Source organism: Chamaea fasciata, unplaced genomic scaffold (assembly GCF_029207755.1).
Source record: "Chamaea fasciata isolate MVZ Bird 193981 ecotype frontalis unplaced genomic scaffold, bChaFas1.0.hap1 SCAF_18, whole genome shotgun sequence".
Classification (NCBI taxonomy): Eukaryota; Metazoa; Chordata; class Aves; order Passeriformes; family Sylviidae; genus Chamaea; species Chamaea fasciata.
Window position 1 is genome coordinate 7233568 of NW_027094103.1, and position 12721 is coordinate 7246288.

Consider the following 12721-nt stretch of genomic DNA (forward strand, 5'->3'; position numbering starts at 1 on the left):
GACATGGTAAATTACCCAAACCAGATCCAATTCACACTGGATTCAAAGTACTTGTAATGATAGTTTGTTCATGTGTTAACGGTGAAGCCAAAGAAACCTATCACAGTACAAGAAAAACCTGGAGTATTAACAGACAAATGAAAGTAATGGATATAACGCCGTTTAATACCACCTGTCAGATAAATCAGGGTAACTGGCACATCAAAGGGACTGCAATTAGTTTCCAAAAATGAGAATACTCATTTTTCTTTAAATCTGAAACTTGATCGCTTTCTACAAAATGACAAGTAGATCAGCCTTCCCCAGCCAACGAGAAAAATGTTACTGGAGAAAACTGTTCTTCCCAAGAACAAATTATCTATCAAAGGAGCATCCTGAATTACACTGGTCTACAAGACTTTTAAACCTAATCTAATAAGAATTGCTATTATTGATTACAGTTCTTCCACATTAGTCTTCCAGTTGTAACTTCTGAAATGAAAGCTTAGCAATGATTAGATATTTACTACAGTCAGTAGAGAAAAATAGTGAAAAAAAGGATGACCATAAAGGCCACCAAAGAAACAACATACCATTTTTTTTTTTTAGAGAGAGAAGGGAAATAAAACACGCCAAAAACCCAAACCCCCCGCAAATAATCCCATCCCAATCCCAACAACAAGCAAGGGGAGATGCACTTCATGGCAGCTTTGACTTAAAGCACACGTAACACTGATTGATGGATACTGAAAGCAGAGACACCTGTGGAAAATTAAACCCAACCAAGCACCAAAATTGGGACAGGTTTTTTGTGTTTCTTGGTCCTACTTTAGAAAATTATGCAAGAAGGATCAGAATTTCAGGAAATGATCATTCTAGCTACTGCCACAGATCTGGGTCAACAGCAGGGTAAAAGCTGACCTGTAATTGATGCCTATAACCTGGTTAGAGGATAATCATTTCCTCTTATCTCTTCGCTACAGCTTATAACGAATGATATTCTGGACTGAAGGGTGCTTATGCTCCCTGATTACCAGAAGGCTCAACACTCACTACATGGCTACAGCAATGGAGTGGCACTTCTGACTGCAGTTCTCAGAGAGGGTATCTGAAGAGAACACAACACACCAACCCTTCTCCTAAATACAGCATCCGTGATTTTCCCACTGAAGTCCTGTTTCTGAGGTACTTTTTGCAATTTTCATTTTTACTGATGTGACTCTTGTTTCCAGGTTTAGAGCAAAAGGATAACAGATTCCTCCTTCACTGTCATCACTCTCTTGTAAGTCACAAGAGATGTTTCCAGCTCTTACCAACTTTAGCATGGCAGAAGACAGCAGGCTGGACAAGTCTGAGGCAGCATGTCAGTACACAAATTATAACAGGATGTCTGGTGTTAAGGTAACCCAGCCTAACACATGCCTTCCCTTAGCTCAACTTTAATATTTTTCTGCTTGGCTGTGCAACTAAACCTCGAGGAAGAAGACAGCTGCAAGCAAGTGCACATGCTACTTCTGTTTTACAACCTTCCCACTTCCTCCATTAATAGCTGAGGGTTTAGGGTGCAAGAAACAAGAAGACTTATCACAAATGTGCAATGAGACCCTGAGCTAAAAGGTTAGCTGACATGGAACTGTTAACAGTGAATTGGCTTGGAGACAGTGGGGGGAAAAAAAAGGGGGATAAAAAAAAAAAGGAGACAGAGTGTGAGAGACAGAGACAGCAACCAATTCAGCTGCAGGAAATCAAGCTAAATCAGTCCCAAGTGCCCATGTTGGAGAGACTTGATCTCATACCTTGCTTGTTATCAAGGCACTCCTGATACGAGTCAGCTCCAGTTCCGTTGCGGTCTACAGACAAAACAAAAAGTTTCATTCATATCAAACATAAATATTAGAAACGTCTCAAATGGCAGCCCTGCTGGAGCAACACGTTAGGTGCAAACAGCGCTACTTCTTTCGGAGGCCACGCTGGTTGGCTGACAGAACCTGTGAGTGGTCACAGACAAGGTACAACAGACTGACACCAACCCACTGGGAGAAACTGATTTTAGTCCTGGGCAGGAGGTGCTCCCAGCCCTGCCCATCTGTCTCCACACTGCTGACGGCAAAGGGGAGGGGATTACAGCTCCAGCTGCTCTGAGTTCCTTAAGCACATGGAGGATGGGATACTTGGAGTTAAATCTATCATTGCACTGTTCTCTGTAGGCCCTATAAAAGCACTGGCTTGAACCAGCAGAACTCAAATTACACTCTGGAATGGACTTCTCTGTAGCTTGTGGTGCTGTGGTGGTCCCTTCTGGGTTTTGGCTGCTACATCATATTAAAGGCAACTGAAGGTACAAGAACATGCTTTCCAAATACTACTTTTCCATGGAAGCAATGTTACTGTAATTACCACTGGGGTTATCTGATACAGCAGCAGCACAGGAGCTGGTCTGTGCCATGAAAATGGGGAGAAGCTGAGGCTCTTGTACACACGTGTGCTCCACACAGGGAAGAAAACAGACAGCTCCCAAACACAAGTGTGGTCACACATGTGGCCTCTCCCATCCAGCATGGATATCACCTAACAAAGCTCTTCATTTGTATCAGAGGTTCAATTAAATCTCATTACCTGTGTGTAAAAATAGTTTCACCTGCAGGTTAGCAGAATCAGGTTAAAATGTGGTTTGGACCTCAAATGCAAACCAAAGAATTTTCCAGCACAGTTTCTGCTCCTGCTTTACAACTCAGTTCAAGCACAAAAAATTTCAAGGATGGTCCTTGAAAAAAATTTTAAATACATCCGTAAACCCAGGTAAACTAATGTTCTTTCAGCAGCTTACATGCACCTTACACCATATTACATATGAGGACTAAAGCAGTTGAGCCCATGAGGTGTTTGCAGAACCTTAGAAAGTGAGGTTTTCTACATCACGTCTAAGAATGCACATGGCGCTAATATCAGTCCTGTGCGTAACTACCAAACCACTGGATCAGGTCACCCACGGCACATACTCCTACCACAGCAACCCCAATGGCATTGGAGACAGCTCCTCTCCTACAACAGATCTCTGGGGTGATCATAATTAATGAAGAAGACACTCCATTAGGCTGAGCTGGGTGGCCAGGCTATCCCATGGCAGTATTTCGGTGTCACCATCCAGAAAACCAGCACAACAGCAATGTGTTTACTTCTTTCTAAAGATGCTGCTCAGGGCCAGTTGTTTATAAGTATTATTCACAACAACAACAACAACAAAAAAGACACTAAGGAGAACCCTACCATCCAGGCACCTGCAAACAACTTCATTTCTATACCTCCAGCAAGTGACTGGTACCCAGCCAGGAGGGCTTGCTGGCATTGCTCCTGTGTGGCAAACACATTGCCACATCAGCTGCCCCTTTTATTAACCATCAACTGGTGATGGCTCCTTGAAGAGGAAGAGATCCAGATCTGAGTTAAAAGGCTTCACATTCAGCAACAGTATTTAATGAACAAAGAAGCAAAAATTGAAGTTGCCCCACTGTTTGTGTTGTGTAAATCGCAGATAATAGATCTCCCTAATCCTAATGAGGCCTTCCTATTAAAATCTTTATTAGCTTTCAGCTCTGCAGATTGCCCAAAGGCTCATCAGTTTCCCTATCTCTCAGTACCAAGATCTGCTTTAACTTTTACAAATAGCTCTAAGATATTTCTCAGCTTATCAGCATTGCCAAGCAGTCTGTCTTATCATTACTACTGCAGATAAAATAAATGAGCTCACGATGATATGAATAATGGCATTTTCTGTAGGCTGGTTTCCCATTACATTTTCAACAGATTGTAAACTTAAGCACAAAAGAGAGAAAAAATAAAAAAGAAGCCAGTGTGTGTGTGTGTGTGTGTGTGTGTGTGTGTGGGGAGAGAGTGGCTTTTTTTTCCTTTCCCATTTACCTTCAGTGCCTTAGAGCACAGGCTTTATTTTTAAGCTCACCTGATGAGAGCTAGTAATTAATTTTGAAAGGGAGCAGAAACACCTCAGCTCTGCTTTCTCTGAAGACCAAAAGCCCAGCTACTTCTGGGATGTTTTTTCAGCTGCATTCGTTGGAGAGAAGCAAGGGCTAAACCACGCTCTGCCTAATGAAGCCATCTTCATTAGTTTGCTCCTTTCCCTCGCAGCCTAGGAACACCGGTCAGGATTGGGAATTGAAATCATGAAAAGCAACAGAACTGCATTTGAATTAAAAGACTAAGCTACAAAGGTCTCCGACGGCTGCTCGGGGCTGATTAGCACGAGGCGCGTGTGGCACCGTTGCGGCACAGAGCGAATTTCGCGGCGCACGTCCGCGGATCAAGGCAAAGCGTCTGCGGGAGACGGGGGAGCCGAAAGCCTCACACGTCTCTCTGCCTTCCCGTGGCAGCCAGCAGGGAGGTCATGTTCTGGCAACCATTTTCTGCCTGGTCCCCGCTGCAATCACGACAGGGTTAAACGCTTTTCCGCTCTCTCCCGAATTCCTCGCCCTGTCGCCGTATCAAGGTTATCTATTATTGGCAGTGACAGGTGAAAATTAATCTCCTAATTATTTCTTGCTGCGTAATCTGCACTGAAGGAGTAACGTAAAAGGATTACAGTACACCCTCTACGGAAGGCTTTGCTAGAAAGCCAATCATCCAGGGAGATAGAGGGGATGTGGGAAAGAGATATTTATGATGGATTTCCAACCATTTTGAAGGCAGAATACACTGTAACTTTATAACCGACAGCTCTGGAGCGAGGATATTCTTGCAGGTATCTTAATAGCCTAAACACTTTTTATTGTTGATTCCTCCAGGAAAAAAACCCCTAAGATTTACATCCATTATTGTCCCTGATTCTCCTCTGGAATAGCAGTTACTGCAGGAACAGCATCCATGTACAGATGTTTTTTTACCCCCCACAGAAACATTATGGCAAACAATGTACCCAGACTGCTTCAACTCAATATTAAAAATCTTGCAGCTACCTTCCACAGCAATTTAACTGTAACACTTTTTCCATAAAGAACATAAGCTAGACTGAGTACTTGCAAAAATAAAAGCATTTAAAAAAAACCCCTCATTTTGTAAGCAAGCTAGAAATATTTTTGGTAACAACACAAACAGCCACCTTGAAATGCTGGCTTCGTGTAAACTCCAGCTCTCCTCTTACCACCCACCAGAAAAGAAGGTTTATTTTTATAGCATTAAAGAAAACACATTTATCTTTAACCCTTTCCATGCAGCCATATAAGGTACAGATGGGTGTTTTCAAGAACCTATTCTCCTACATACATGTCCACAGCACCATTCTAGTTGAAGTTTCCAAGAACAACCAATCACAGGTTGTCCTCAAAATCACATTAGCTACCTTGAGAGATGTTGTCACTACCTGTGCCTCTGACATAGGGAATGCAGGGGTCCCTGTCTGTGAAGCCCCGGCTGGCAGGTAACAGGACAGGGCAGCAAGGAAAATCACCACTTGCAATCAAGTCCTGACACCACTATCACTCACACTTATCCTCCATATCCTTGATGGCAACAGTGCAGAAACGGTTTCTACATGGTGCGGAAACATCACTAATTACTTTATGCAAACTCTCAGTGCTTAAATCCTGCATCACATTCCTAATTTTTGGAAAGTCAAGCCCTGGCACGAACCTGGACAGTAAGACAGCTGTCAGCAGTGAGCAGCCAGCACTGTGGTTTGCCTTACTATGGACCAAGATCTCACAGCTGGGGACAGGTAAGTGACATTGCCCTGAGCTGGGGTAGGATCTCACAGCTGAGGACAGGTGACAGTGCCCTGAGCTGGAGCAGGACCTCACAGCTGAGGACAGGTAAGTGACACTGCCCTGAGCGGGGGCAGGATCTTGCAGCTGAGGACAGGAGACAGTGACCTGAGCGGGAACAGGATCTCGCAGCTGAGGACAGGTGACACAAGTGACAGTGCCCTGAGCTGGAGCAGGATCTCACAGCTGAGGACAGGGAAGTGACACAAGTGACAGTGACCGGAGCTGGGGCAGGATCTCGCAGCTGAGGACAGGGAAGTGTCAGTGCCCTGAGCTGGATCAGGATCTCGCAGCTGAGGACAGGGAAGTGTCAGTGCCCTGAGCTGGATCAGGATCTCGCAGCTGAGGACAGGGAAGTGTCAGTGCCCTGAGCTGGATCAGGATCTCGCAGCTGAGGACAGGGAAGTGTCAGTGCCCTGAGCTGGATCAGGATCTCGCAGCTGAGGACAGGGAAGTGTCAGTGCCCTGAGCTGGATCAGGATCTCGCAGCTGAGGACAGGGAAGTGTCAGTGCCCTGAGCTGGATCAGGATCTCGCAGCTGAGGACAGGGAAGTGACAGGTGACAGTGCCCCGAGCTGGCGCAGCCCTCGCGGCCGGGGCGGTGCTGGGGGCGCACCTGGGCGCAGTGCGCGCCCGCAGCCACACGGTGGCGCACGCCGCGCTCCGAGCGCTCGGGCCCCGCACCCGAACCCCCAAATCCCGCCCGGGCTGCGCCCCCCGGGACCGACCGCCGACACCCCCGGCACCGTCAGGGCTCACCGCGCCCCCACAACCCGGCTGTCAGGGGAAGCCGCCAGGCTGGAACGCATCTGCAACTGCAGGGACAGAAGCTGGCCGAGCCATCTGAAACACTGCTAAAATCCCCAGCACTCGAGGTTTTAAATGAGCAGCTCAAATTAGGCAAATTCCCCAGCAGTGACAGAGGTGTTAAGGTTGTTCACCTTTTCCTCTGTTGGTTTTAACACCTCTGGGCCAGGCTGTGGCTCCTGGAGCCCCACTGCTCCCTGGACTCCGAGCACGAACAGTGTTGAAGGGCAGGTGTGTGGAAATGGATTATTTACCTCCTTAAGGCAACTGCCACTAAAAGAGTAAGACTCCATTTAAGTAACTTTTAACAAGCGCTTGCTTCTCCATCTGAAAGGTGATCTGAAAGCTTCACCAACGCCTAGGTGATCCTTAGGATATCACAAGGACTCTGAAAATATGCGTCCAGCTACCAAGTTTTGCTGAATCCACGCACCACCTATATATGTTTCTATATATTTTATTTTCAGCAGCATGAGGGTAAGGCAATTTGAGTTTACCCCATTAAGGCTAGCAATTTACTTCTCCTCAGGACCTATTTTCAAGAGATAAACAGAAATCATTTAACAAAGCCTAGAACAGAACATCAGACTTTAATGGTTTACCCTTGGTGTTAAGTAAATGAGGAAATTATTCGCTGGCATGTCTCATTCTGCGGATGTTTCAATCCTACAGTTACCTAATCTCTTACACAGTAGTTATGAGAACAAAAGAAGTGTGTATGGAGGCAAAGCACCCACCTACTAACGTATCAGTACTACTTCTAACAAGCCTGTTTCCCAGTAATATGTTTTCCTGACGGAAATCTGAAGAACAAATTCCTATCCATAGGCATTTTCCCCAAATGCTCCATCATCAACCTCATTATGCGATACAGAAATTCTCCCAAGGGATATTATGTAATGGCAATCCCTCCTTCCTCCCCCTAAGGAGTATATTTCTCATTACATCTCCTAGTAATTGATCAGTCTAGGAAATCATTTCTGGTAAAACCATATGTTTCTTTACCTAGTTTAGAATTTCCATCTTTATTCAGAAGGATAAAAAAAGACTTCCAGGAGACCCTAAAATTTCCATTTCTGATGCACAATGCCAATCTTTACTCAGACATGCTATTAAGCAAGGAGTAACACATTCTTATACCTACCTGAACTCAGACCTTGCAAACTCATAAAGTCATTAAAATTAACCATGTTGTATTTCCTATTCTAATACAAATGATTTTCTTTGAATGAATATGTAATGGATTTTAAAAGACTGTTTTGTATTTCAATGTATCCAGACACCACAAGCCCTAGATATTGTGGGTCATTCAACACAAGGATGCTGGGAGTCAAGGAATAAAATGAAAAAAGAAAAAGGAAATAAAGACAGAAAGAAAATATTTAAGGCAGAAAATTACATACACATCTGTGCTTTCCGAAAGAGCCACACAGCACAGACTGGCCAGCTGAAGAATGCAACCCTTTTCACTGCCACTTCTGTCAACATATCACCACTAAACATCCTACCAGGTTTCACTTTAAAAAGCAACAGCAAACACTAATCTTTACACCCCTTGCTCAAAGTTAACTTCAAGATCGCACATTCTTGAAAATCACAGGAAAATAAGTATCAACTACTGCTAAATATCTGCAGTTTGTCACTGTAACTCGAGACATACTCCAATCCCTTTTTAAACTTCTAAATAGCAGAGCTACGTGTGACACCGCTATTTGATTTAGCCAGCCCAGGCCACAAGGTCCAGCAGATGACTGCATGTCCTGATAGAATAACACTGGGATATATTTTGCTCCTTCGTTTGTTTATGAGAACAGACTGCCCCTCTCAGATAAACACGGCTTAAGGTTTCACTCAGAATAGCCCACCTTCCAAACAAAATAAAATTTAAAAATCCCCACTGCATACTAGTGAAAACTTGGTATCCAGCTAAATAAAATACTGCCTGCCTTGTCTTAGAGCATTAATCTCCACGGGAAAAGAAAATCAGGCATCTCAAGCTGGTGCCTTTTGGCTTTAGCACAGGGCAGTTTTAGGGAACTGCTGTCAGCAAAGAAGAAAATTCTTGAAGAGAGCATTAGGAGCCTGCCACTTGTGGGAAGTTAATGCCGTGTGTATAATTCAAGCAGCTCACCCTTGTAAGTCTGTATGTGGGGAAAATCGGATTTATACATAAACATAAACCTCTGAAGTAAATTCTGATCAGGGATGACCAGAGATTTAACTCTCTAGAAAGAAGAATGCGAAGACTCTGTTCCCCTGTAATACCTTGGCAGCCTTTTCCAGTTGAGCAAGGCTTTCTTTCAAGAATTGATAACGAAGTAAATAATTCCAGTTTCTGCGGCACAGGGGAGACCAGTTAAGGACGCTCTCCAAGACCCAAAGCAATCATTCAGAACAGTAACTTACATAACAAGAAATTATCTTTGTTACAAAATTAGGTTAAAAGGACCTCAGATACTGTAATGTTACAAAAAATCAGGACATGCCTTGAGAAGATTAGCTGGCAAGCAGCCTCCTGAGATAAATGCGCAACTTCAAGAAGATTTTACAAGCCTAAAAACCAGTTTAAATTCCAGAGAGACACACAAGCCTTTGCCATTTAAAAAGGTTCTTCTTTCCTTCCCCCTGCCCTCACCTTATTCCCGAGCTCTTTTTCCAAGCCATCTTTAGTTAACCAGTGACCTGGAAATCTTATTTCGCCTCCCCCTCCCCTTTTCAAATTTGTCACTTTAAACACACAAGGTTTAATTTCTTAATTGGATTAAATTTTTCATTCAGGCTAAGCAGAGGGGCCCCGCAGCAGGCGCGGGGAGGGGAGCAGAGCCCGGCAGCCCCGCACCCCGCGATCCAGCCTGGCCCGCACAACCTGCCCGGCCCGGGAGCGGCGGGGATTTCTCTGGTCAAAAGACACACAGGGAAAAAAAAAAAAAAAAAAAAAAATCCACGACGACCATTTTCAGACTTGCTATTCCTTATGAGCAGAGGGGCTGTGGCAGCACCGAAGGGGTTAAACCGCCGGGCATGGATTTTTGAGTTTTGTTACCGTTTTCAACAGCCAGAAAATCCCAGACCAACACCGGCCTCATCCGGCAGCCGGCTACAGCGCCAGCCAGCCAGCAACACCCGACAGAGCCAAGTCGCGATATTCCGCCCAAGGCGACCACCGAGGCGCCCACGGAGCCGCCACGGCCTCCCGCGAGTGGGTGCGTGGCTGGGAGCAGCCGTGTCCGCCGGGTCACCCGCGCTGCACCGCCTCGGGAGCTGCCGCCCGGGGAAGGCAGAGGTTCAATATTTATTATTCACCCTCCCCGCGAGGGTGGGAAAGGGGATGCGGTCGCACTGGAGGAATGTGCGAAATGGGGTGAAAAAAAAAGGAAAAAAAAAAAAAATAGGCAGCTTGGGAGCGCATCGCATCCAAGCAGCTCCGCGCTGCTGCGCCTCTTTCTTGCCTTCTGCTTTATTTAAACACACCCAGTCTCTCCCGCAAAAACCCCTCCATAATTCTGCTGGGAGCGCTCCTCGGTTCATCTCCGGGAATGGGAAACGAGCGGCTCCTGCCCCTCCGCATCCCGACCCCCGCTCGGGAGAACGCGGCGCGAACCAACCCGAGGAAGCCACCCGGGCTGGCGGGGACCGGCGGCGCGGCCGGGAAAAAACCGAGCCAACCTCTCCGGCTGCACCGAAAACGGCGCAAGAGGGAAAGAAGAAAAAGAGAAACACACAGAGACCGCACGCACGGAGCCACCACGACACCGGCGGGAAGCACGGCGATTTCCTCCCCTCGGCTGACCGCAAAGCCACCAGCTCCCCGGCTGGAGAAGACTTCCCCCGGCGAGGAACGGGGCTCGGGGAGGGGACGAGAAGCCCCTGGGGGTGGGGGGGCCCCCGGCCCGGAGGGCGCCCACCCGCCCGCCGCTACTCACCGCGCAGCGCGCAGACCATGGCGAGCCCCGCCGGCCCGCCGGGCCCCCGCGGGATGATCCTCCGGGCGCGGCCGGGCGGGCGCGGCGCGGAGCGGAGCCGCTCGGGGCCCCCCCGCAGCGGCACAACGCGGCTCCCGGCCCGGAGGTGCCCCGGGGGTCCCGCCGGCCCCCGCCTCCTCCTCCTCCCGCCGCGGTCCTCCGCCGCTCGCTCCTTCCCTCCGCTCTTCCTGGGGCGGCAGGCACAGCGTCTCCTCGCTTTTTTTCTTCTTTTAATTTTTTCCCCCTTGGTGTTTTTTTTTTTTTTTTCTCCCCCCGGCCGAACCCGGGGCTTAAAGTTTGCGCCCCCGCGCCCGCTCAGCCCCGGAGCCGCCGCGCAGACGGCACTACGGGTCCATCACCCGCGGGGCCAAAAACACACGAAGGGGCGAAAAGCCCACAGACGCACCAAAAAAAAAGGCAAAAAAAAAGAGAAAAAAATTAAAAAAGCGACCCAGGCGGCGGCTCCGGCCGGCATCCGAGGAGGGGAGCAAGGAAACGCTCAGCTCCGCAGGCAGCGCCAGCCCGACCCCATCCAGGGGCTTCCCCCGGCGGCGGGTTTCTTTCTTTCTTTCTTGTCGTGGTTCACGCCTCGGTAGCCATTATTCCCAAGCACGGACGGGGAGGCACCGCGCCGAGCCCGCTCCGCTCCGCGGCGGCGGTGCCGCTCCCCGGGCGCTCCGCGGCGCGACTGCTCCGCGCGGCCGCGGCCGCCGCGCCCCGCCCCGCCCCGCCCGCCCGCGCCGCGGGGCCAATCCGGCCGCGAGACGCGCGGCCCCGCGCCGCTCCCGCGCGCGCGCCCGCCGCGCCACTGCCCCGCCCCGCCGCGGGGGCGCGCGGGACCCGCCGTCGGGGCAGCGGGGCGCGGCGGGCGCGCGCCGCGGGAGCGCGCGGGCGGGGGAGGCGAGAGGTGCGAGAGTGAGCCTGAGTTTAGCGCGAGTGCGGGAACGCCGGTGACCGTGCGCGTGTGCGGGAGCGCCCGCTCCGGGCCCTGGGACTGTCGGGGCGCGCACAGGTGTGCGGGGGCCGTGCGGACACGGCCCACGCCCAGGTGTGCACGGGGTGCGTCTGCACGGCAGGTGTGTGTGAGCCGTGTATGCAGTCTGTGTGTGTGCCTTGTGCCTGCGTGCCCCTTATGCGTGCAGAGTCTGTGTCTGTGTGTGCAGCCTATGTCCGTGTGCGTGTGTGGTCTGTGTCTGTGTGTGCAGTCTGTGTGTGTGCACAGCCAGCGTGTGCACGGCCCGTGTGTGGCGGGTATGTGGCCTGCGTGTGCGTGCACACAGCCGGTGTCCGGGTGTGTGCACATGGTCGAAGGGTGGATGAAGCGTGTCAGTGCTCTCTGAACGCCCGGGCGTGTGCATGCCTGGTGTGCGGGTGTGCGCACGCTCCCGACCCGCCACCGGTCTGTTGATGGGCCGAGGTTGGGCTCCTTTCCCTCTATTTTCTATGTTAGTTGCAGCCTCCCGTGTCCCTGAGATGCATTTGGACCCGCAGGGGATTTGGATCCGGGCAGAGGGAGAAAAGCAAAGGAAATGTTTAATAGTGATTAACCTTCCCCATTGCAAAACAGTTGTTAGTAGGTACATTTAAAATATAATTACTATTGCCGTGATTCATAGGTGCTTTAATAAATGGTTAATCAATGGCCACAGGGCCGACAATCCCCGCTGCCTGACGTGCCTGGTTAGCGCCTGCCGCAGTAAACCTGATTCATGGGGACGGGGCCGGACCCTGCCCTCCCCTCCCCTTGCGGGATCGGGGCGTCACACCCGCGGGCTTTCAGCACGGCCCCTCCCCGGTCAGCAGCCCCCGTTCACTCAGCCTGCACCCCAACAGCCTGCTCTGCAACGCTGGCCCTCACTCAGCAGGATTTTGGGTGTCCCCAAATGGCACCAGCACTGTGACTGCCTCTGGGGTGGGGGAAAGGAACCGCCCGAGCTTGATTTTCAGCCGGCCTGCAGAAATTATCTGAAAATCTTCAGGGAGAGAGGCGGTAAACATCTGTATACTATTAAATCCATTAGATGTGTTCATTATTTTATATTGATTGGTATATCACTACACAAAGTTAATACATTATGATTATTAGTATATTGTTAAATCATTAAATACGACAGCAGACACAATAAATAATTTCCAGGGGATCTCAGATGACATTTAGAAATTGATGGGTATGTTTTTCCCTTTGCATCCTGGCCGGCTGCA

The 12721-nt window shown here is 49.3% G+C and overlaps 1 protein-coding gene across 21 annotated transcripts in view; it reads right to left on the reverse strand.

The window, feature by feature from the left end:
* Nucleotides 1–12721, reverse strand: part of FBRSL1 (fibrosin like 1) — a 503666-nt gene that overhangs the window by 92773 nt on the left and 398172 nt on the right. For 16 of the 21 annotated variants that reach the window (XM_066199921.1, XM_066199914.1, XM_066199925.1 and 13 more), the window contains one exon: nucleotides 1776–1829. The exons of 4 other annotated variants lie outside the window; for them this stretch is intronic. In XM_066199921.1, the coding sequence (XP_066056018.1) occupies nucleotides 1776–1829 (54 nt within the window). Of the gene's footprint in view, nucleotides 1–1775; nucleotides 1830–10970; nucleotides 11194–12721 lie in introns of those variants that run through there. One more of the 21 variants, XM_066199929.1, reaches the window with a different exon arrangement.